Source organism: Protopterus annectens, chromosome 5.part0 (assembly GCF_019279795.1).
Source record: "Protopterus annectens isolate FY-2018-M chromosome 5.part0, PAN1.0, whole genome shotgun sequence".
In the NCBI taxonomy this organism is placed as follows: domain Eukaryota; kingdom Metazoa; phylum Chordata; order Ceratodontiformes; family Protopteridae; genus Protopterus; species Protopterus annectens.
This window is the reverse complement of record NC_056735.1, coordinates 956,057,809-956,084,308: the sequence shown is the minus strand read 5'-3', so window position 1 is coordinate 956,084,308 and position 26,500 is coordinate 956,057,809. Positions and strand designations below refer to the sequence as shown.

At 37.2% G+C, this 26,500-nt stretch overlaps 1 protein-coding gene across 1 annotated transcript in view; it reads right to left on the bottom strand.

The window, feature by feature from the left end:
* The window catches only part of ARHGAP20 (Rho GTPase activating protein 20), a 781,419-nt gene that overhangs the window by 95,206 nt on the left and 659,713 nt on the right, over window positions 1–26,500 (bottom strand). The window contains exon 9 of the mRNA XM_044072727.1: window positions 15,639–15,827. Coding sequence (XP_043928662.1) covers window positions 15,639–15,827 — 189 coding nt within the window. The remainder of the gene's footprint in view (window positions 1–15,638; window positions 15,828–26,500) is intronic.

The window sequence follows — 26,500 nt, the reverse complement described above, 5'->3', positions numbered from 1 at the left end:
TTAGAGGAATTTCTAGTACTTGCCCAGCTATCCCATCAGCATGCTGAATAAATGTCCTGGGGACTGGCATGCAAAAGGTGCCATATTTGCTGTCACCCACCTCCACAAATAAGGTAGCCCCTCAGGCAGCCCCATCTTTCTTTACAAGAAGAAGGCTCCAAGTTGTTCCTCCCTCTCCAGTAGAGATTCATTACAAGAAGACATGTCCTGTAACACTCTCCTCAAGCTCCCAGTTGGACAGGTGAGTAGGCAATAGTTGCCTTTCATTTCTACTGGTTCTGTTGGCACCTGAGCTGCTACCCAAATTTGGGTCACCTGGGTCATAGTCAGGGATCCACCCCTCTATGCCAAGGAGCCAGTTATATACATTACAGAAATTTTCAACTTTGGTAAAATGTTGTTAGACCTTTTGGGGAAAAATATAGTTTCATAATAGGCAATCAGTCTGCAAACTTTTACATTACTAGCCAAATAACTAGACAGTGACAGTGGCCAAAGGTGAGAACCAAACCCTGTACTTTTTGTTGGGGAGATAAACAGATTAACCTTTTTGTCAATCCCCGACCCCACATCATAGCTTGGGGAATCAAATCCTGTACATAAATTACAGCTAACAGTCTCACCCCTCTATCCCAGCTGCCAAAGGCAACTTGAGATAACACCATAGACTGGGGGACCCAGTAGTGAGAGGATGATGACAGTTCACTAATAAAACAAGTAGTTCCATAGTTCAAAGCCCACTGTAATCCTATCTGCATGCCATTAAAAAACAATATTCAAAAGTAAATTTTAAATGTACTGCTTATTTTAAATATATAACTAATTATTCACAAACCTTTGGGTTCTTGTCCTGTACTGTTTGCTGTGTGCTTTCTATACAGAAAGAGTTTTGTACTGCCTAGCATTGCCACATTGGTAACTGCATATTCTGGGCAAACAAGCAGCACTATATAAGGCAATCTTTCTTTGAACAAAATAGTCTCATAATTTCTGTTAGAAATACACCAGATGTACAGAAAACATGCTAGTTAAGGTAGAGTTCCTGTCGTGATGGTAAACTCTGCCTAGGATTATGCTAGTTTGTACAAAAAAGTTCATTAATCACAGCCGACTAATGTATGCTTATGACAACATAAGATGGATAACAGCAAGGTCCAGTATAAAGCTTACATCAGTGACTCACTCTAAATCTATATACCATCACCAGAGATATTCTTTGCAGTATTCACTATAAAAACAGAAATGCTGTATGTTCATTGTGGTGGAGAACTAATTTTGATTAGACATTTTGCCTATGTTTCATTTAAGCTGTTATTTAGAAAATCTGTTGGCCTGTCTGAAGTGTGCATCTGATATAAAACCATAATTATGCAAAACAAAATGGTGATAGAAGTACTGATTACCTCGCTGAAAAAAATAATGCATGCAGCACAGAATGTCTTTTTTGCCCCCTGGAAGGGCTGAGCTATAAGTGAGAGTAATGCGCTACACAGAGGAAAACAAATATTGGCAGTATCAAAGAGTAAAATTTATGGTGGTCATACATACTCAGACACTAATTCCCTACTGAGAACAACTACAGGGCCTTTAACCACATGCATTTGTTATGAAAGAATTGCAAAAAGTGTTCACTATTTGCATATTAGACTACACTCAAAAACATCATCCCTTCTCATTCTGGTGTCTACAGCTAGCTTCTACAAGTGCAGGTTCTCATGTGTATAGGAACAGCATAATTTGTGATCATGCCTAAATCTTAAGGATTATCTGTATGCCACATAAATGCTGACAAATATGTCATCCCTTTCCTCACAAAAGATGCAATTCCTTATCACTCCCCCCTAAACAAACATAAAAACAAACTACAAACATACATGTGCTAAGCACACACACACACACACACACACACACACACACACACACACACACACACACACACACACACACACACACACGCACACACAGGCACACACGCACCCATTAGGAGTTTACTGTGACATGAGTCTCTACACTTGCTACACTTACTTACCTTAAATGTCCTGTATCGCGTTGATAAGAACCATGTATGCCTAGTGAGTCTTACAAAACAAAATAAATGATATTTAACAAACTGCAGGTTTGCATCTTCCAAGGTTCCACTTTAGCCCCTCCGCTCTCTTCCACATTTACCAACAAACTCCCATCTGATCATCATCAGATACCTCTAATTCTTTATGCAAATGACATGGTCATCTACACATCAAACAAATCCCACTCTGTAATACAAACTCAGCTCCAAGATGATCTCCAAATCCTCAACCAGTGGTTAATAGGCCAGAAACATATACTCCATCCGTCAGAAACAAAAGCAATGCTCTTTGAACCAACCAAAAAAAAAGCCAAAACACCCAGCTTCCTTAATATTAAAGATGTTAACAATTCCCCCACAGAAACAACTACTTCATACTTCAAATCACCTTGGCATTTGGTTAGACCAATCTCTTAACTTTCAACTACAGATTCAAAACATATGCAAACAGATCAACACACTTGTTCTGGGCAAACAAGCTATAGCCTCTTCTGTCCAAGCCAACCAAAGCTGCCATAGGCAAAGGAATGCTCTTATATCAACTCAAATATGAACTACCCATTATAGCTACAATGTCAAAGAAAACTTCCACCACCTTACAAACCATCTCCAATAAAATCTCCAGGTCCATTAATAATTCCCCAATAATGAAACCACTGCCTAACTTTTGCCATATCTAAATGGCTTCCAGTAAATTTGAGAACTAACCTTCTACTAGGATCAGTGGCGGCTGGTGACTTCAAATCAAAAGGGGGCTGCAGGAGACAGGTGAATGGGTGGGGTCAATGGGAAGGGGTGCAGCCAACTAGAAAGGGGAGAAGCTATGCTCAAAACCACAAAAACTGTAACTTTAATTAAATACGCTACCCCGGGTGCCAAACCGTCATTATGAGAGTCCAATCAAGACAAAATGAAGTGTAGAAGAACAAAAATATTTCAATGCATTGGCTGCATAACACCGTACTTAATATCTAGATGGAAACAAAAAGATTGTGAGGCATGAAAAAATAAATTACTTTTTAAATACATTACTGGAATGCCAGTCAAAATCAAGTATAAGAAAAACAAGCAGCACTCAACTCAAACCACTTTTCCTTCCTCTACAGTTCTAATTAGAATTTATATTCAGCTTTATTAAAGTACCAAGTAACATGCTGAAAGTAGCAATCTCTGTGATACCCCCACTTGTAAAAATGTTTCTTATCCAAAAAAAGACCTGCTGCCTGACAACAGCTATCTACTTGTTTCATGGGGAAAACATGATCAAAGTAAAAAATGAAAAGCAAACAAGAAACAAGCTCAAGATACATTGCTTAAAGGATTGCTGTACAGGTTATGGACCACACATGATAGATTGGCATTCTGTTTAGTTTACAGGTAAAGCCTGCAAAGATGAAAGTCAAGTCTCCAACAAATGTAACGAGCTTCTTAAAATAATGTAATCCTGTCCTTTATTACAAATACTGTCATATGCATTTCAATACTCAAGGCTTATATGTTATCTAGTTATGTAAGTATTCTCTACATGGCAACAACAGAAAGGCTTTCAGTGTTGGCAGTTCTTTAGCAGTATGCTAATTAAAGCTTACTTGCATCTTATAATCTCAGACAAGCTTAACTGAAGGTCATTAAAGCATTGCTACTTAAACACAGAGCAACAGGCACTTTCTGAATAATAATAAGCATAAATCAACAGTATAAAAGTATGACAGAAACCAGAACATTCTGTAAAATCAAGGACAGATGAAAAGCCACTGTAGTACTTGTGTCTACCTTGGATGGGGGGATACTCTCCACATTTACACTGCATAACTGCTCCTTGCCTTGCTTGGACACATCCAGAGTCACTACATGGGGGAGTGGGGTGCAACAAGTATGTCACAATTTGAAATATCTCTGGCTGACTGTGATGGCCCTGACACATTTATCATACCTCTCAACCTCAGAGCAAGACATCTGGACAAAGCCATACATAGAAGTGGGACAAAGGCCCAAAAATAAGGACATTTTTAAATATTCAGATTTTAAACTTAGAAAGATAATAGAATAGCAGGTCTCGCATTAGTATGAATTTTCTAAAGGGTATGAAATCTGAAACTCAAATGTCTGTCGTTATTTTCTAACTTCAGTCTTTAATGATTTGCCACGAATTTGCCAAAAAAATGCAATTTTATGAAAAATGGACCAAAAATGTGATGCAAAAATATAAAATAGCCACACAATACAGCTGGGAACCTGTCAAAGAAGGGACACTTTTTAATATTAGTACTGCTAACTTGGGCAGCTGACAAAATAAAAGAATCTATATGCATTTTTGAAATAAAAGTAATCTATAACTCTGATTATTAGTTATTTATTAATTGTAAACCTTCCATGTTTTCTTCCAAAATTGGCATTTTGCGGAGCCATCATTAGTGGAAGAGCAACATTTTGATCCAAAATCGGGGACAGTTGAGAGGTTTGGATATGCCTAATTCTATAAAGCAATTTATTTGCACGTACCTCTCAACCTGTTAATGCAGGAAATCTGGACAAGGCCAAAAGTATTGGGGGAACATATAAAAAGTACTAAAAATTGCTGTTGTATAAACTGAGACAGTTGATAGAATATAACAGGTCTTGCTCTAGCATGCAGTTTTCTGAAGATTATGAAGTCTGAAATTCAGTGTCTGTCATTAATTAGTGACTTAATTCCTAAATGATTTGCCAGAAAACTACATATATTATGAGGAACAAACCAAAAATAATAAGCAAAGATCTATTCATTCTGTGAAAATCTGGACAGTTGAGAGGTATGGTTCAGCCGGGGCTGTCTTTGAGTTTGCCGCCCTTCCCCCTCACAAAATCATGGTCGAATGGAGCCTCCCCCTGGAGCCATTCCAATGAACCATTACTTGGCTATTTCACCCCATTTACCATAAACACTAATGTGCATACTGCTTTACTTCTACAATGATTTGGGCTTCATTTGAAAGTTTTATTTTGCATTTTACAGCACAAACACTAAGAAATCTGCTAAAAAAGCAATGCAGTCTTCACAATGAAAACAGACTTAGCATTAAAACTTCCCTGCTATTGAAACTCACATTCATTAAAACAGCATTGAAACCCACATTCAAAGAAAATACATTTTGCCAGTGGCAGATAAAGATTAACTTTGGGATGTTTTCAAATTATAGGCCCCTTGCACACTAAACATACACGTGTTCTTTGTTACACCTTCCTGATTGTATTAAATTATATTCCTTGTACAATACAGTACAGTTGTTAGAGACCGTTTTACATTTATTGTTTTGAACATTTTTCCAGTAAACAATGAAACAAAATGCATGCACTAATAATGACAAAACTGCCCAATTCGGAACATTTCCATCATAAAAGTCTACTCAAACTTCTACAGTCTACCAGTATCAGTAAATATGCACACTCTCTGAAGAATTAAAAGTCATCTAAATAATTCCACATTAAAGAAATCTGTACCTAATGAAGAGGTTGCTGCTAGCAAACAACTTTATATTTCATTGTTTCATCTACAAATAAAGTGCCTGTTGCCATTGAGGAATAAATTGCCTATGTTGCATTAAAAAAATGATAAGCTAGTTAATATTTCAATAGGGAATGGATGGCAAACTGATAACAAGCTCATAGTTACTAGGTGTCTTTGCCAGAAAGGACTACAGCATCCACTCCCTTTATAACACAGTACAGTATCAGCGATGCATTTACCTACTGTGGGAGTAGAACCCACAGCCTTCTTCATCAAAAGCAAATACTCTACCTGGTGTGCTATTAACAATACAAGCAAACTCAGCTAAAGCAGCACTAAACTTTTGTTCCCCTGCTCTCAGCTCCTTGTAAAATCTACTCGACATTCGGCTGTATATCTGAACTTTGCACCACAAGAAATCTGGAAAAAGCCAACATTTATTAGGGGGGGGGGACAAAAGCCCAAAAACCAGGGACACATTTTAAACATTGCTTGTATAATGTTGGAAAGTTGCTAGAATAAAGTGCCAAGTTACCACCATACATTTTATTGCCAAGTATTGAACCCAGGACCCTGTGCACAACAGTCAGAACAACATACCACTATGCCAAACCAGCTGCTTTGTGAAAGACAGGAAGACTGAAACTTAAATGGCTACCATTTAGTGAATTCAGTTCTCACCATAGCTCTTAACCTCTTAGCAAAAAACACCTGGACAAAGCCAGTAATGGGGGAACACAGCCCTCAAACATATTCAGTGAATTTAGTTCTCACCATAGCTCTCAACCTTAGTACAAAAACCTGAACGAAGCCAATCATGGGGGAATACAGTCCAACAAATACGGACAAATTTCAAATATCCATCTTATAAACTTAGAAAATTGCTAGAATAAAAGGTTTTGTGTTACCATGTTCTTTCTGAAGAATATGAAGTCTGAAATTCAAATGCCTGTCATTTTTATTTATTTATTTAACATTTGTTAACCAGGAAAGTCCGACTTGGAACAAAAGCCAATTTTCAGCACAGGCCCAGGGAGAAACACTCCAGACATGTCTTTGTAAGATGAGAGGACATGCAGACTCCACACAGAAGGCACCCCAGCCAAGAATCAAACCAAAGAAGCTCTACCTGTTAGGTGACAATGCTACCACTGCACCACTGACTGTGTAACAAAAATGTAGAAACCACAGAATTTATGAGGAACAGAACAGAACAAAAATGAGGCAAAAATCGGTGGTGGTAGGTAGGGAATTCAGGCCCTTGCCACTTGTATCTAAGGTACAGGGTTCAGGTCTGGTATTCCTACCCACCACCATGAGTTCTCTGTAGCCACCAGTATATAGCAATTGGGGCAGTTTACACACACACACACACACACACACACACACACACACACACACACACACACACACACACACATACACACACTGTGGATCTATGCTAATGTTTCTTGTTACTGAATTGCAGATGCTGTGTTTTTATTTGAACATCTGGATTTCCTTACTGTAATCATTTGTGTTTAGATTTTGGCTTGTGTCATGACTAAGAATGGTCCATTAAGGCCAGTGCATTCTCTCATTTAGCAAAATAATAAATATATAATGACTTTAAGACAGTTTTCTAAACTGACATATAGGCTCAGAGATCGAAATTCAGCAGGTTAGAAGAGGTAAGTTGTCATAGCTTTAGCTTTCATCCTTATGGTCTTTTTGTCTATTAGAACATATACAGCTATGCAGCAACCTATTTTAACATTTCTTACATGCACAGTAAGGGGACTAAATATTAAACTGACTTACACCCCTGAGAAACTAGCAACTAATGTGTGATGTCGAATGCAGGCTGATGCAAACCAGAACTCCATATGGTAAAGAATGAACAGCATGAATGGAAATAGTTTGCCTCAGAAGACTAGTACAAGTAAGGCGCTGCTCACTCATTTAACCTTTAATTGTTAGTGGGACCTGAGAGTGCTTGTAATACAGCTGGTGCTGTAAATAAACTGAAAGAGACATGCTTCAAGTTAAACTATTAGCACCTTTTCCTCCTATGAAAGTTTCTCTGTAATACTTTCTGACTCCTATTCCTCAGCCACTTGCTGTACCAACCAGTAAAAGTGAAAACCATCCTCTTATCATTTAACAAGCCAAAGGACTTACTGAAGCCTAGAACATCACATCAACAGGCAGAATTGTATCCATGGTCTTCATTACTCAGTCATAGAAGACAAACTGGAGTTTCACGAATTACCCAAAGTAAAAGCTTGGTGCCCATCGTTATCTATAAACTGTTTTTCCAAATGCACTCTAACCTCTTTTTTTTTTAATCTTTTCCATCACTATACCCACAGCTGACATATCTGCCTGGTTTACATTTAACTTAAGCAAATCCTTTTACTAAACTTTTACATACAATGTCACCATGAGAGCCCTGTTCCTGTTTCCTACTGTTATTTACTAACCCCCACACACACACACACACACACTACGGCTGCGAGATCACCTAGAACGGATGCAAGATCGTCCATCGGGAAAATAAATCCAATCCAGCCCTGCATCCATCCTCCTGGAGAGAGCTCCTCACCCAGCTGCGACATCAGGAAAATAAATCCAATCCAACCCTGCATCCATCCTCCTGGAGAGAGCTCCTCAGCCACGCAAGCTAACGGTGAATCCTCCAGTTGTCGTGAGACAAACCTCACCTCTCTCCCGATAGGTCTAGCCTGCAGAAGGAGCAGTCCGGAGCTCTTCTGTTCTGTGTGGTCATCACCACACAGACTTCTGGGCATTTGCGGGGTAGAGATGCCTTTTCCCTTATCCGGACTGCTTGACAAAGCAGTCTGGAGTTCTTCTGGGTTCCAACCAGTGTGTGTGCGCATGCGTGGACTTCCGGGATTCGTAGTTAACTGTTTTTTTTTTAATTTTTTTTTTTGTTTTCTAGGTGGGTTTTCTTTTTGTTTTCTAAGTGGGAGGGCTGCAGTCCTGCAGTCCTATAGCACGAGCCGCCCCTGACTAGGATCACTAATTCACAAAGCCCTTTCTCCTGAGACATTATCCTCTCTCACTTAAACGTTTTCCCAATACCTCCACATATAATCTCAGGGGTATCTCTCAATCTCAACCCCCCTTCTAACTCCAAAAACTAAACTTTATTACACTGACCATGAATTCTTGGGTTCCTATTATGAAATCGAAGAGGCTGAAGACTGAATGGCTTTAATATTGGAAATGTCATTCATCGATGTGTTTTTTATGAGATCGTGCTACAGGAAAATTTGCTCTTTCTTCACTGTAGTGTGATCTCGGAATTGGTATATATAATTAGCGGGGGTGTGTGTGGGGTGCTGCCCCCCACAAAAGCAACTTCGAGATAGGGCATTTTCTATTTTTAAGCCGTTCGAATGCCGTTTTTTTTTTGATGTTGTAATACAGATGCAAATTCTCCATACTAGCACCTAAACTATGGGACTCCATTCCTCTTTCAGTCTGACAGTCCAAAAGTATTCTGAGTTCAGACAACAGCTTAAGAAACACCTCTTCACCCAAACAATGTGCAGCTGCACTCACTCAGGTCACATTACATGAACCCTGCAGCTCTCTCATACACCCCTTTTTCCCTATTTCATCCTTCCTTATCTCGTCATCTCTTTACTTCTCCTTTCTACTTCTCTTCCCCTGCATGTCTCTCATACCCTTTCCCTGTCTTCTCCCTGTGGTATCCATTTTTGCAACTATTCTCACTTCTCACTTTCCTCTTCTAATGTCTTCATACCTCTCTATATAATTATATGCTGCTATCCCTGTAGAATAAGCCATCTTAGTCATTATGGCTACATCATATCCATAAAGTTCTACTAAGCAGAATTCTGTCCATGTTTTTACACTAACTGCTTCTTGAACTAAATGTTATAGCATATCCTTGTATCTGTAAATATATATATATATATATATATATATATATATATATATATATATATATATGGGTCTATATTACAACATTGATGTTTCACAACTTCGAATGTTCTAATATTGACCCCTATTCAGCGAACGCTGAAAATAGCAAAGCTGCAGAGCACCGAATTTCTTCCTAGGGAAGAAATTCGGTTGGCCGTTCCTGTGGCTTCGCTATGTTCAGCACTGTGGTGGAAAGTTACTGGTCGGGATCGGGTAAATGTGCGATTGTGTGGACATGAGGGTTATGGCGCGGGGTAGGTGAGTTAGGGTTAGGGTGCGGGTCAGGTAAGTGTGCGATTGTGTGAACGTGAGGGTTAGGGCAGGGTAGGTGAGTTAGGGTTCGGGTGCGGGTGAGGTGAATGTGCGACAGTGACGGACCTTAGGGTTAGGGTTTGGGTTAAGGTAAGTGGATAGCTAGTGGTGTGTGTACAGTTTAGTGTAGGGTTAGATGTAGGATTTTAGGTGTATGTGTGTGGATTGCTGTTTGTTTGGTGTGTTTGTGTTGTGTGTATGTGTGTCAGAACAGCAAATTTTTTCCCTGTTCTGTGTGTTCGATGTTGTCAGTGTTCGCTGAATATGGGTCGATATTAGAACATTCGACATTTTAAAAAGTCGATGTTCTAATATAGACCCATAGATATATATATATATATATATATATATATATATATATATATATATACACACACACACACACACACACACACATATATATATATATATATATATATATATATATATATATATATATATTATATCTGTAAATATGTTTAAATATGTTTTTATTCTATTCACCTGGGCTGTGCCTGCAAATGGTCCATTGAGATGAATGCACTACCCCAGTAAACAAATATAAATAAATAAAATAAATAATAACCATGCTAAACTATATTATAACATCCAAAGTAGTTCTGAAAGAGCAACAGTGAGTATTGCCAAGTTTTCTTCTTGGCGCTTCTTACATTGTAAGGTTAACACATGCCATGACTTGCTGTCCTAGGATTTTTCTAACATTGCATAATTAAGTGTTAATGCATTTCCTCTTTATGCAATATCCCTTACAGATATTTTCTTGCATTACCGTAAGTCAAGACTGAAAGTGTCTTTGACAGTCTTCATTAACCACAATGAAAAATCAACCAACTTTGTAAAAGCCATGCAAGTTACAACTAAATAATTTTCTGTACGTGCATGTAGTAACAGATACTGGAGTCAGAACAAATCAGCACAAAGCCATCTATAAAGCAGACAGTCAGTATGGTAAACAGTAGGCATTTGTAGATTTGTGCCTAGAGGAAATAATGTATAAGATCCCTATGCCCTAATGTATCAGGAAGTGTGAGAAGCATAGCAATGTCCATCACTGCCCTCAGTGCTACAGGCACTAGCATGGAAGAATTCATTAGGGAATTAATTCTGTTTGCTGCATGCCAACGAGCATAGTTAAGCAGACTGCAAATATTCACACCACTATACCAGGGTTAGCCCTACTTCTGAATTTAAAAAATAAAGGGAGGGATATCAGTGTGATTGGCTGCAGTCCAGAACATTAAGCATGCAGCACTATTAAGGCACACTGTCCTCCATACTCACTGTAATCAGTTACAGTAGCAGAGATTGTGTATCTATTGGCATTTCTGCTTGCACAAGCCACACTTCTTGGAGTAAATACCTCCTGTTGTCCTGCCTATCAGGGTTGCCACATATGTATATGACTTTTATGCTTTCCAAGTACTCCGTTGTGACTTAGTGGACATGTGCAAGTGGGTTTTATGCTGTATAAGTATACCACATTGACTTGGACTTGTGCATGTGGCTTTTATGCTGTATAATTATACCACAGTGACTTAGTGGACTTGTGCATGTGGCTTTTATGCTGTATAAATACCACAGTGACTCAGTGGACATGTGCATGTGGCTTTTATGCTGTATAAATATACCACAATGACTTACTGGAATTTAAACAGTATTAAAATATGAGTCTACAGCAGCATATTCATGAATTACTCTGGTACAATACATTAAGGTTTGGCACACCAGAACAACAAGGCATGGCACTGAAGGTAATGCACAATGCCAGAGTAGGGCTGGGAAGGGAGTGAGCCTGAAAAATAAATGGTGTGAATTTAGGGAGATATGGGGTGCACATGTGCAAAATGTCCTGTGTTTACAGAAAGATGGAAGGGGTGCACTGGGTTACTGAACAGAACCATTCTTGCAGCAGGTGGATAGCCTACAACATATGATGACATATACAATAATGTTTTGGTTTAGAGGCATACCCCTGGATAGCAAGCAATGTATCACTCACACATTAGGAATGTTGGGGATGACAATGGGCAGTGAGAACCACTTGAATCCTCAATAGCTCCATTCCATTAAAGTTCCAATCGTTATCCTATTACCGCATAATACTGCAGCTTGCTAAACTACGATTGTGATTTGGAATCCTCACAAGCTAAATAACGGGTGAAAAATATATATAAATAAACTCTGTCATCTTTGTTGAGCATGTAAGGCAATGCACACAGCTGAATTATTAACATCAGCATTTCAAAACTACCACGGTGGCATTATTTCATGCACTGAAATCCAATGGAACTCTGCATAAAAGTCAGACTGAGTCAGCATGTGGCTCTGTTCTGTTGTCTAGCATTGGGGTTTTGCGGTATAGTATTATGGGTGTTAGATGAATTAGTAGTGATAGGTAAAGAACTTTAGATTTCAAGGGATGGAAACACCAAACACTGAAACCTTCATTCAAGGAAATAGTGAAGTAATTCTATTTAAAATGGAAAAAGTCTCCAATTGTAGAATTAAAGAAATACAATTCTGAAACATACAGCTTCTTAAAAGAGGTCTGTGTGCATACTTTTGTAAAGTGTTGCAAATGGGACGTGGTTTACATGCCTGTGTTCTGCTGAATGTATTCAAATGCAGAGGATGTTCCTGTGCAGTGCCTTATCTTACACATCTGCTCCATTCCCTTACACATTTGCCCCATTCCAAATGCCATCTGCCCCAGGAAGCAGTAAACCAACCTACTGTGCAGGCTGTGTCATCAATACATAAAGATGGGGGTCAACATATTCTGGTATATAGTCTTTATTAGAAACTCCAATCCATAAGGTAGGCAACCAACATGTTAGTACAAATCACATACTGTCTGGTTTTAATTAGGACATATGTATAATGTATGGCACAGTTTTTGTTTAATTAATTATAATATCAGCAAAAGGTGATGGTTCAGAGAATCTGATTATTCTCACTGTGCGGTTTTGATGAATAAATATTTATGTATCAAACTAAGAATTTGATGGATTAGCTTATTCATCTGTATGAGGCAATGTTAAGACTGGTATTTTGTTAAAGAGCATATAAAGAGAGCTCTAGAATCAACACAAGTTAGGAGACAACCTATTTCTGTAGCAGTCCAGAAATGCAAGAAAAAGGAAGGTAATTTACCCTTGTATTGATTTCCTATCGTACAGATTTAATATCTTTAATATCCACATATTTGTTTTGTGGACTCCATGAATAAGTTATCATGTGTGAAATAAATGCATACACCCAAAATCTTCAGAAAATGTTTTCTCACACCTTTGTAAAAAAAGACATTTCACCCCCTTGCATTTATACATCTTGTGTTTCAATTACTTTAATGGTATTAAATTCCACTTGTACTGTGATTATATGCTCTGTGTCTGCAGTCAGTTTTCTTCCTTCCAAGGGCATGTCTACTTTAGCAGCTGTCAAAGCATAGCTCAGATTTTGCAGCTTCTCCCTTTTTCTTCTTTCCTGGACCATTACTCTGTCCCTGACTATACACCTTTATGGTTTGATGGCACCCAGAAACAGTTATACTATTCCAAGCGGTGGACACAGTGTACTGTACAAGGGCAGGATAACCCTACTTAATTCTGAATTCCTGATCATTATAAATGAAAAACACACTATGTAAAACATTTTAAAAGGCACACCAAATAAGATTACAGTGCACAGACACTTCAAATTGAAACCTGCATGCACATTAAATAACTGCATGTCCATATAATGTTATGCTTGCCCTCATAAATGTAATTGAATCTTTTATCTTCTTGGAACATCTTATCTTTCATTTTACATGATGCCATATTTTCAGTTTCTCTCTCTCTCTCTTTTTTTTTTTTTATTTTATTTTTCAACACTTGTAGACCAGACATTTAATGTACTGTTACTGAACCACCGCAGCACAGGGAAAGGGGGCATGAAAACAATCTGTTTGTACCTTAATTGCATTTCTTTACTTCTTTACACATTGATCCTAACTTATTCAGCCAGTGCCTCTCTGTATATTTATAGTCCCATCTAGTATAACATTCATATAGATATACTGTTTGATCTGTCCATACAAATCATCATCAAAACAATGAAGGTTATATGCAAGTCACGCTTACTCGCTGTTTTTAAGTACTATAAATGCATTCAATAGTAAATGTGCAGTACCTAGAATTACATGCTTAGGCATATATAGAACACACTTTAGAAGCCATATGATATTCTATCTCAGATAATAAGGTTAAGAATTTCTCTTTTGAAACTCTCCATTGGACACTTGCAGTCTTTACTCTCATTGTGGCAAGCACTAAAAGCCCTGGGTAAAACATGGAAGAGAGACCTGGATTTACATCAACTGAATACCCACAAAAAAAAAGAGTGCATAGATTAACAGAAGTAGGCTCAAATATGAACATGTACAAGAATCATTGTAGCATTTTACAGGCTACATTTTTATAGTATATGATTTTAACACAATAATTTTCATTCAGGTTCTGAGAAGTCAAAGTGCAACTTAAGTCTTAAAACATGCACAACAAGGTAAACTTTATAGTTTGAAAAGGAAATCTTAAGAGTCATGGAACTAAAATACATTACATTTCAGAAATCCATGTTGTCCTAGCAGAAGTAAAAAAACTGAGGATGATCATAGTCAGTAAGTTGGGGTTAAGGTTTTAACAAAGTGAAAAAATAAAGTAAAAACTAAGTAACAGTTTATATACATCAAGATTAATATTATTGTTGAATGTAATAAAACTTGGGTATGAGTGGATGTAAAACTGTTGAAGATGTGTGAAAGCAGCAAAAATCATGCTACTGAGCATGATCTTGCTAGGTCAGACAGGGAAAAACAATGAAAAAAAGGTTGCTTTCACTAAAACCTAAAAATGTATTTTTTTTGTGAAGATGTGAAAGAGGAAATAGCTAGGCTGTAATACATGAGAGGGCTTCAAAATAATGCCACTGTCATTATCCTAAGGAGTAAACGGCTGTGACTGTTATCCTAGTAGTTTTAAAGAAGTCCCATTGAAGCAATTCTGGATCTAAGCAATCAAAGGTCAAACCCTCACTGTTCCAAAGACACACACACACACACACACACACACACACACACACACACACACACACACACACACACACACACACACACACACACACACACACGTACACACAGAACACACCAACTCAGTTCATCACCACATAATTTTCTTATACAGCCACTAAAAAAATTGCCCCTAAGAGAGTCTACATGTCCTTTTTTTCAAATGCTTTTTGCATCTTGATTTACTTGGCTGGTCTCATAATTCTGTCATGGGTGGTCTATAGTTTGCACTATAAATAGTTTAAATTATGTACATCCTACTTTAATTAGAACAGACACTACTGCACTTGTTTGACTATTAAAACCGACCAAAACCAGGAGCAAAAGAAAGTGCTAGCTATCACATACACAGATGCAGTAACATATGCGAAAAATATTTCTTTGATTAGTAGGGGCCCATGTGTTACATATCTAGCTCAACCACAGGCACACAATAAAACAAATTATGGAGTTTTCTATGGGGACAACTTCTCATCCAAATTATTAGTTACTGCTGATTACTATATTTTAAAAAGTCTCAGAACTCTACAATTACAAGGGAAGGGAAGAATTATTCAACTTAAGAGATATAAAGCTGCTTAAAGTACTTCATCATATGAATCTAATTATGCAAGCTCACTGTCAGTTCTGATGTTACGATATCTTTGTCAGATATATAGCCTAGATTTAATATCTATAAAATATAAAACATTGCCATATGAAGTACATACCTGTTGCTTGGTGGGATGGAGCCAGACAGCTTGGTCTGAGGATAAACTGACACTGTAAATCCTGGGGAAACTGCTCCATTAAAGGTGATCCACTGAGGTCCAGAGAGAAGACACACTCCTTTGAGACAGGTGTCCTGGCTGTTGCATCTCGAATATGGTTCATTTTAATGCTGAATGGGTTTTCATGTCCTAAACAAAAATATACCAAAATAATCTTAAGAAGAAGATGTGAAACTGACAGATAAGGTACTGCAATGATATCTGACTTCATTATGTGAAAAAAGCCATGCTGATAATACTAGCTTACATGAAATTAATCCTTACAGATGGCTCTTTTTTGTGCAGAACATTAGCATGTTAAATCAGTCTGACATGATACAACTTCTCCAAGAAATGAACTATAATTCCTATTGGTAAATACATGCACACTCGATAGTGTAGCTCAGGTTTGTCTCTCAGCTTGGATCACAAATGCAGTGTTATACTTATTTGGTGTAATCAGTTTAGCTCCCAGTGGGACTGGGACTCTTGCAGACAGTGTGTCATTACTGACACTCTCCTTCCGGAAAGTTGCAAAGAAAAGAATCAAAACAGCACCCTGCTCCGATTAATATACTTTGATGTGATGACATTATTTACTCTTGAAAGAAATACACTATCATGCCAAACAGAATTATTTCTTTCTTTCACACTTATAATTAATTACATGTTGTTACTTTTACAGCCCTTCCCAATTAGTCACTGACTGAGATTGTGGTATACACTTCATCTGTTTTGTTTCAAAATCCATCACTTTCCAGGAATATAATACTGTTATTAGTCACTAAGCCAGTTCTTGTGGTTACATGCCTTGTAACATAGCCAGGTCAGCTTTTATTTTTCTTTTTTTGTTTTTGTTGGCTAAAACAAGTTCCATTTCCCATTACATATTATTTTGTTGCTTATGTTACCATGTGCCCTTCCATTTCCTCTGTTTTTAGGATAAACACTCCCACATAACTGGTTAAAGGTTAGATATCAGAAGGGATTTTGGCAATACAGTGAGTGAAAAAATGCATTCATTTGCATTGCAAGGAATCTTTGGAATTATACAGATTTCCCAAGAATGTAATAATCATTTCTAAACTGAGAAGCTAAGGCACTATATAGCTGAAGTAAGGATTTTCCATATTACAATACTAGTGCATAAACAATACCAAACACAGATGTATTTTTGTCTGCCAGTATTTAGTATGCAAAGATACTTGCATCTACAAACTGGTGATTGATTATACAATGGATGATTCCTACATACATCATGGAGATCCTCCCTACTCAATTAATATAGAAGTGAAGATGGCAAATTCCCCAAAGTAACTGCTTTAAGGGGAAGTACCAGAAAAGATCTTGGTCAATGGTTTAATAAAGAGAAAAGGCATCTGCACACATGCTTGTTGCAAGGCATTGTAGGGTTTTGTAAATCTCCCATTAAAAGTAACAACAATTTCTGAACACGGTAGCAAAAGGTATTACACTATTCCTTACAGGACCCATGTTGCAGTTAGTATGAAATGTTCTCATTATTAAATGCAAATGCTTTATTTATTTAATTGTACTTATTCATTTTCATTTGTTAACCAGGAAAGTTCAACTAGGAGGTCCCAATTTCAGTAGAGCCCTTGGGAGAGATGTCCACAAAGATACAGTAATTTTATACATTGAAAAAGTTAGGCCTTGGTATTGATACAAAAGATACAATAAATTTGCCAAAATAGGACAATAAATGATGTTCTTATAGTAGTAGTTACATAAACCAATTTAAGACTGAGCATTATCCTACCAATCATGTCCATCATGGTTGAAACAGCAACTGTATATCAAATACTATTATAGCTGCTGGATATACGGCTCATAGATAATATGTGCATGATACTATTATAGCTGATGGATATATAGCTCGTAGATAATATGTGGATGATACTATTATAGCTGATGGATATATAGCTCGTAGATAATATGTGGATGATACTATTATAGCTGTTGGATATATGGCTCTTAGATAATATGTGGATGATACTATTATAGCTGTTGGATATATAGCTCGTAGATAATATGTGGATGATACTATTATAGCTGTTGGATATACGGCTCTTAGATAATATGTGGATGATACTATTATAGCTGTTGGATATATACCTCTAGATAATATGTGGATGACACTATTATAGCTGTTGGATATATGGCTCTTAGATAATATGTGGATGATACTATTATAGCTGTTGGATATATAGCTCGTAGATAATATGTGGATGATACTATTATAACTGTTGGATATACGGCTCTTAGATAATATGTGGATGATACTATTATAGCTGTTGGATATACGGCTCTTAGATAATATGTAGATTATACTATTATAGCTGTTGGATATATAGCTCATAGATAATATGTGGATGATACTATTATAGCTGTTGGATATATAGCTCATAGATAATATGTGGATGATACTATTATAGTTGTTGGCTTTATAGCTCATAGATAATATGTGGATGATACTATTATAGCTGTTGAATATATAGCTCGTAGAGAATATGTGGATGACTGAATATCAAAAGCTTCTGTAGTCGCAGTTGACAGATAATATACAGACAGCTTAATATCAAATACTTCTATGGCTGATTGATATATAATCTGCAGATAATGCACCCAAAGAATTATCTAGTTGCAGTATAAGTACAATTTAAATAAGAGGTTTAGTCATATGCTTTGTGAACTAGTCTCTCTGAAATTACGTTTGATGAAATGAGGAAGAGATTGCTGTGCTAAGTGATGCCACAGTTGTATATTAAGTGCATTGCAAATGTTACTTCACTGAGACTTTGAAAGAGTGTTTATGAAGATTTGATTTTATGTTGAACATCAACTTCTTCCATTCTTTGCTAATTCTTACAGCAAATTTCTTAATTACCATGTTTACTGCAAGTCTTTGGCATGGCTACTACAGGGTCAAATGAGCCTCTATGACCATGAGGTGTTGTATGCCAGGTAAAGATGTAAGATAGGGATGGGCATTTTGGTGATGTAAGGAGTTTATAAGCCAGACATAATTCTGTGATGGCACATTGAATTCTAGTCAGCTAAGTCGATTAAGAAGAAAACACTGAGGGGTTTTACTATCGCTATCTGCTGCATATCAAGATATATTACTGTATACCTGTTTGTGATTGTGTAACAAAGATGAAATCATGTGTGTAAATAAATGAGATTAATATATTAAGGAGAGCAATGGCTATAATCCTGCGGAGACAACATTTACATTTTCAGTGAGAACTAATTTAGCCCTAAGTAACTTCACTAGCTTTATGCTGACCTCAATAACATTTGTTTTTTAATATGCAGGTGTGCAGTAATGTGTTCATTGATTATCTAGAACAACTCCAATGATTTTTAAGGCTTGACTTTTTTGAACATGTTCACTTGATCTATTATGATGATAAAATATCTAAATAAATGGTTGCTTAGATATGGAATCAATACTTGGGCCAGCGCATATGGACTGTTAGGACAAGGTGTTAGACCTAGCATCAATCTTGTCTTACAGGCATTAAGATGTAGGCCCATATTGTTCAGTTATGCTTGTTGTGAATAACATTATACATATAATTTAGTGCTGACTGCATGAAGTATCATATCAAGCAGAGCAATGGTGGACTTATCTATAAAGTGGATACGTTTTGAGTTTCCTGCATTATTAGATTTTTCATTTGTGTATGGAGTGATAAAGAGTGGACCCAACACTTATTCCTGTGGGTTTCCATCATAAGGTTTGTGTTTGATTACTTATGTTATCAGAGAACCACCTTATAGCATTTTTGTACAAAGCCAGAGTTTTCCAGGATAGTTATAAGTTGTGAGGGAAGCTCATCAAAGACTTTGGGTAGGTCTAGAAATACTGAGCCAATATGTTTGCATATGATAAGCTCATCACATGTATTCATCAAGCTCTAGGAGAGAGTTATGTACTGTGATGTGAACAAAAATTATGCTGATTGCTAGAGACTACAGTGGAATTAATATGAAGTTCCAGGAGCTGTTTATAAATGCATTTTTAATTTTGCAAAGAGGGTAAAGTCTTGAGATGTTAATGTAAGTTGAGGAATGACTATGTATAAAGGGATAATTACATATTATTTTCAGCAGACCCCTACTTTGACTTCTTTTATGGCTCTGTTTTTTTAAGGATGGTTACTGGATAAACAATGGACTGTGCTATAAGAGTTTAAGATTTCCAGTGGAAGATTTCCCAAAAAAAGAGATGATTTCTGAACTTGTTCTTGTTCAGCAGAAGTAGTATAGAAGTAGTATAGAAGTAGTATAGATGATCAGTTGATTAAAGAAGTGTTGAGGAGGTGGTAAGGAAGTGGGTTCATTCTTCTTAGCTGTCCTGATTACAGGTTTCATAACAGAGTCTCAAAAGTGGTTAACAAATTACTTAGCTATGCTGACATCACCAGGCTGAGGTAATGGAGATGAAGTGCCTGTATAATCTAATTATAAACACTGATATATGTTTTTGCAAAATTTATGTGTGTGTGTGTGTGTGTATGTGTGTGTGTGTGTGTGTGTGTGTGTGTGTGTGTGTGTGTGTGTGTGTGTGTGTGTGTATTATTTTTATAAATTAATCTCACTTTTCACTTAGAAAATATGATTTGCCTACTGATATTTATAGTTTGCATTATTTTGTTCAGTCAGGGAATTACAAAAATCAGAAAGAGTTTTGTTTTATGGCATTTTGGACAGACATGTTCTTGCTTGGCGATCATTTCCTTTATTTCAGTAGGCAGTCTTTGTGCCTATTCTGTTCCTCATAAGTGGTACAGACTTAGTGCTGCTAGCAAGACTGAATTAAATTAAGCAAACAACCTCATCTAAATGGAGGTTGAGTGCTTTGCTTACTGAGTTACATTTTTGTACATTGTTTTGTATACTGAAACTTTTGAGTTGTATATATTTTAATTCGGTGTCAGATGGCTGATATTAGAGCATGATCACTTGTGAAACAGATTAAGCTGCCTGCATGTGTCATGCTTTTAGGACAGAAGACTGGGATCTAGTCAAATGTGGTTTCTTTACCTGTTTATCCATGTATGTATGCATTGATTTATTGAACTATCTTTATATACAATGATCTATATGTGTGTGTGTGTGTGTGTGTGTGTGTGTGTGTGTGTGTGTGTGTGTGTGTGTGTGTGTGTGTGTGTGTGTGTGTGTGTGTGTGTGTGTGTGTGTGTGTGTGTGTGTGTGTGTGTGTGTGTGTGTGTGTGTGTGCATGTGTTTGTGATGTCAGAGTAATGATCTGAGTGAAATTAATATAGTCGTACAAAAAGATGACTAAAGCCATTAGTGGGCAGCATTCAGACAATACTGAAATTATCTGGATTATTCAGGTCATAATACATCCAGTATAATGCTGCCTCATCAATGTAAATCTTTATCAGGGGGTATCCATAGATCTGCATAAGACAATGGTTAAGAGTTAGTAACTGTATCTAGTCCTTCTGACTCTAGATAGTTGGAGCAAGGTATTTAGATTTCAGTCAAGCAGAAAGCAAGATATTACTGGAATCATTCAGGTAATCTAACAGTCTCTTGAACGGATTCAGCATGGAAGGAGGCCATAATAGAAAGGGTGTACCCATTTATTTTTCTACAGAGTCAAACATTTTCTTAAATAAGATGTTGTCAAGACTATAACCACCTTTCAGATATACACAGTATGTGTAGATACATACTGACCAACTTCCATCAGAATACCTCAGACTTGCAGTAGATAGCCATGAATATCCTGTCTTAATTCTAACAAACTGCTTGGTCCAAGAAAAATATGTATCAACCTTATTGAAAAAGTCCATAAAATAAATACTCTTCCATAAAGATGGTCCATCAAGAGCTCACAAAATCTAGACCAATCGCCATTCTCTCACCCTTATCTAAAATACTGGAAAGATGTATTCAGTTTCAACTTACTATATCTATTACTTCTTACAACCTCCTCTCTCTCACTCTCTCTCTCTCACAGCATGGATTCAGACCTATTCATAATACAACCATTGCCATTCTAAGTTCCAAAGATATAATAAATTAGAAATGAAATTCAGGTCTTCTAACCTCAACCCGATTTCTGGATCTATCCAAGGCATTCAACACAGTCATAACACATCCTAAAATTCTCCTATCACTGTCCTCACATCAAGGAAAATTACATCTTCTCCAACAGTTTAACTCAACTCTTAGGTTGTTTTTCTCTCTATAATACAGTTCCAGTATTGTATAGGTACCGGAGACCTGCTTGTACTTTATAAAACTTTCATTTCCTTGCCTTGGAAATCAAGAAGAGGAAAGAGTACAAACTTTGTTAGGCTTAACTTCTCATACAGTTTGCAGAGAAATTTGTCTATGCCTGTGTGACATACCACAGACACAGAGAAATTTTTAGTCAGGTACTGCTGACAATCTTATATGGGTAATTAGTGCTGCTGATGTCAGAAGCTCAGCACCTGCTGTAAAAAAGACAGAGGTGTGAAACCATTTTCCATTGTCATTGCTGCACAGAAAGAGAACTTGCACTGGTTCACAGCTGCTTCCAATGTAGCCATGCAGTTCATAGCAAAACAGGGCAATTAGTTCAGTCAGTGGTTCAAAGGCATTTGTCACCTTTTTTGACAAATTTACATATGCAGCATCACAGTATTGACATATTTGCTGTTTATACTACTTTACATTTTAAGATGACTTAAATGTAGTATCAAAGATGTCTATGACATTTTCTTGTAAAGTATCAACATATTTACCAAAGTGTTGGGGAGGGCACTGTAACTTCATCTTGATCTACAAAAAGATACTTTGAACAAAGGCCTGCAATTTAACAACTGTTTTGGTTGCAGCCATATAATTCATTAGTATACAGTAAAACAAGCTCTGAGACACACACAAATGAGGACCATTCAAGGAATAAAAGAAGCAGTCCTGTTACAGAAGGTATATAAGATGACAGTGACTTGACACTAATCCTATTATATGTCAATGGCATGGGAATATACCTCTGCTTCCTATGTCTAGCAAGACTCATAAAGCAGACTTGAAAGAGAAAGGCTTGATGAAAAACAAGATCACACTGATACATCAGACCCATTACCAGCCATATTTCAGAAAACATATTAAAATTCAATAAGATGAAGTCAGAGTGATTCTGAGGTGTTAAAATAGTTCAAAAAACAAAGGAAGACAGAAAAAATATTTTTTAGTTTTAAGGCAGAGTTTTCTTTAAATGGCTTCTTAGTTACCACACTAATAGGGCCCAAGCAGTGAATGGCAAGATGGTTTATTCTCTTTTCTTCATACATCCTAGGACCACTGCTGTTTAACTTATTTATTTTTAACAATGTAGACACAGCAGCCAATGAGACCACCATAGTACAATGAACTGACAGCTCCATTCTAATATGTGCTGCAAGGACACCACCTGTGTTCTAAACACCCAGAAATCATTTTCCTCCTCCATAGCAGCTTGGCTTGACAAATCACAAATCCTTCTAATTCCAAAAGAAAAGTCAACTACCACTGTTCACTCTTAATTTTCTCTTTCTCTCTCTTCCTCCTCCCAAAAAACTACCTTTAATATACTGTTATCCACCAAGACTAATGTAGAACTGGTATTCCATACCAAGCTAGCAGGTGTTGTTATAGACAACCACCTGAAATTTGATCTCCATCTTCAGCAAGCCATAAAGAAGACACATCAAAAGCTGAGCTGTCTCTACACAGAAAAACACTACCTTATTGACTCTGCTAGACAAAACATAGTCACTTCTTTTCTACTTCCCACCGTATTATATGCCTCTCCTATCCTAACCAATCTCAACTCCTCTCTATCGGCCTAACTAGAACAATGCTATAATAAAACAGCCAAATTTGCACCCAAGTAGTAATATAGATCACGTCACTGCTTCTCCCTAAAACAAGTAGTCTGGCTCGAAGTAAACAAATTCTCTATTGTGCTCACAATTAACTACAACCTTCAAACTACTGCACAACTCAGAAACATTGCCATCTCTTCAGTCCATCATTCAACCTTACACTACAAAGAGATGGGTCTATATTAGAACATCGAAGTTTCACAACTTCAAATGTTCTAACATTGACCCCTATTCAGTAAACACTGAAAATAGCGAAGCTGCGGAACACCGAATTTCTTCCTAGGGAAGGAATTTGGTTGGCCGTTCCTGTGGCTTCTAAACCAGCACAGCTCTTGACGCCAAACAGCAGGACTAAATGCCTCCCAAACACACGTATGCTTGTTCTGGAAGTCAAAGGCAAAAACAACAAGCTTCTTCTAAGCCAACACAGTTCCTAATTCCAAGCAGCAGAGCTGAACACCTCCAATAAGCACAGTCAGAGGGGTGAAACTCATCAAAGATAAACTCAGCCAGATAGCCAAACTCACTGAAGCAGGTCTTTTTAAATTCCAAAGGGATAAGCAAACAAGATGCCAATAAACTAACAACTTCAATTTTATTAAGCACCACGATACTGCTTTTCGTCGGCGCCCTGCACCAACTTCTTCAGACTTTGAAAAATAACAACTCACACTTAAGTGCTGCTACATTTAAAGCCATTGCAAGCGAAGTCATTCCTGTGGGTTCGCTATGTTCAGCACTGTGGTGGAAAGTTACAGGTCGGGATCAGTTAAGTGTGCGATTGTGTGGACATGAGGGTTAGGGCACAGGGTAGGTGAATTAGTGTTAGGGCGCGGATCAGGTAAGTGTGCAATTGTGTGGACATGAGGGTTAGGGTGGGGTAGGTGAGTTAGGGCTAGGGTACGGGTGAGGTGAGTGTGCGATAGTGACGGACCTTAGGGTTAGGGTTTGGGTTACCGTAAGTGGATAGCTAGTGGTGTGTGTACAGTTTGGTGTAGGGTTAGATGTAGGATTTTAGGTGTATGTGTGTGGATTGCTGTTTGTTTGGTGTGTTTGTGTTGTGTGTATGTGTGTCGGAACAGCAAATTTTTTTTCCCTTGGAAAAAATTTGCTACTCTGCATGTTCGATGTTGTCAGCATTCACTGAATAGGGGTTGATATTAGAACATTCGACGTTTTAAAAAGTCGATGTTCTAATATAGACCCCAAAGAGACCTCTGTGCACCTCTGACAAATTATTACTTTTTATAACTAAACCTAAAAACAATACAGGATACTCCTTGTATTCACACAACATTGCTAATAGCTGGAATACCATTCCACTCCACTTAAGAACAGTCTGGGCCCTAAAAGATTTTAAATGGCAGCTAAATTAAAACCTGATAGATAAACAGCACTGTATTTACACTTGTTTAAACTGGTACTAATATAGCTATATGAATTCATGCCATACCTTTATGCTGTATAAAACTTAATATACTATTGTCACAACCATACCGTCCTCAATCATCTCATCTCCTTTATTTTTCTTATGCTTCTTCCCCACCTTTCCTTTCTTTGGGCTGCTGCAACTCTTTATCTTATAATTCCTGTACCCTAGATTTTGAACAAGTCTTTGTAGTAACAAATATTCTTATATAAAATATGACAATCTATTCTTGCTGATAATACTGCACTGTATATACCTCCTTGTATTTAAAAATATGTTCATATACACCCCATGTAACTCTTACTTTCAATTGAAACTGGAAATGATGTAAGTGATATCAAGGATGTCTAAATAGCTGAATTGTTGCTCATGAATATAAGTGACTGCTAATGAAGAAACAATGCAAATGATGCCTGTGATGCTTGGGTAATGGAACCTTTCTCTCCAGGCCTCCACTGAAAAAGAGGTCAGACTTTCCTTGTAAACAAATGCCAATAAATAAATACTGATTACAATCCCAAGCCTCAGTAGTCTTAAATTTAATGTTTATGCTTCTACAGTTAGGTTGGGCAATGGGCAATGAATATGAAGGCACAGAGACCATTAAGGGAAGCTGGACAGGGTAATGTGAGTCATGGTAGTGACTTGGACTTGGTCTTATACCTCTAGCTTGCAGCAGAAGTGCTAGAGTGATTATGAGAGAGATAGGATTTAAACACTTTTTTATGTGCAAAATGTATGGAAAGGTAGACTTATGAGGTTTGTGAGTGTTAGGTGAAAGATGGTAGAGGAGGTTTACATTTACAGGGGCGGAAGGAAAACATTTGTAGTATCTAGTAAAAAGACTTTCTGGTAGAAATGCTGTGGGTAAGGAGTAGACTGAAAAGTAATATTTAAACATAATTGTAGTATTATTTGTGTTATAAGTTAAGGCTAGGTCCAGAGCTTGTGGTAGGGTAGTAATACAGAAAGGGAAGAGGAGAGAAAAGGGTTAAACCTGTGTGCATGAAAGGAATGTGCTTTGAAAATAACTTTTTTAGTTTAGTTAGCATACTGTGAAGAAGTAAGTGAAGGAAAAGTGGAATTCGATGAGGTACTTAGAGAACCACTGTGAACTGACTGACAGGAACATTTGCTGGACTGTGTGTGAGCTACAATTTATCATACAACAATATTCTCCAATCTCAAGGTGTTGGATGACTGACTATGCTTTTAACCCAGGTTGACTCCTGTGAATGAGCTTTTAACATAAATTCAAAGAGTAAATGATGGCCTCCAGGGGCTGTGTTATGATACTTATGAGACCTTTCTCTGCATACCTTGTGACACTACAGATTCCAAAGTAATAAGTGCTTAAGAAACAAAATGAGCTTCTCCTAATGCCTACATAAAGGAATGTTACTTTACATAAAATCCATCTGATGTCCACAGATCTCTGTCACACATCAAAAATATAACATTACAAAAAATCTAACTTA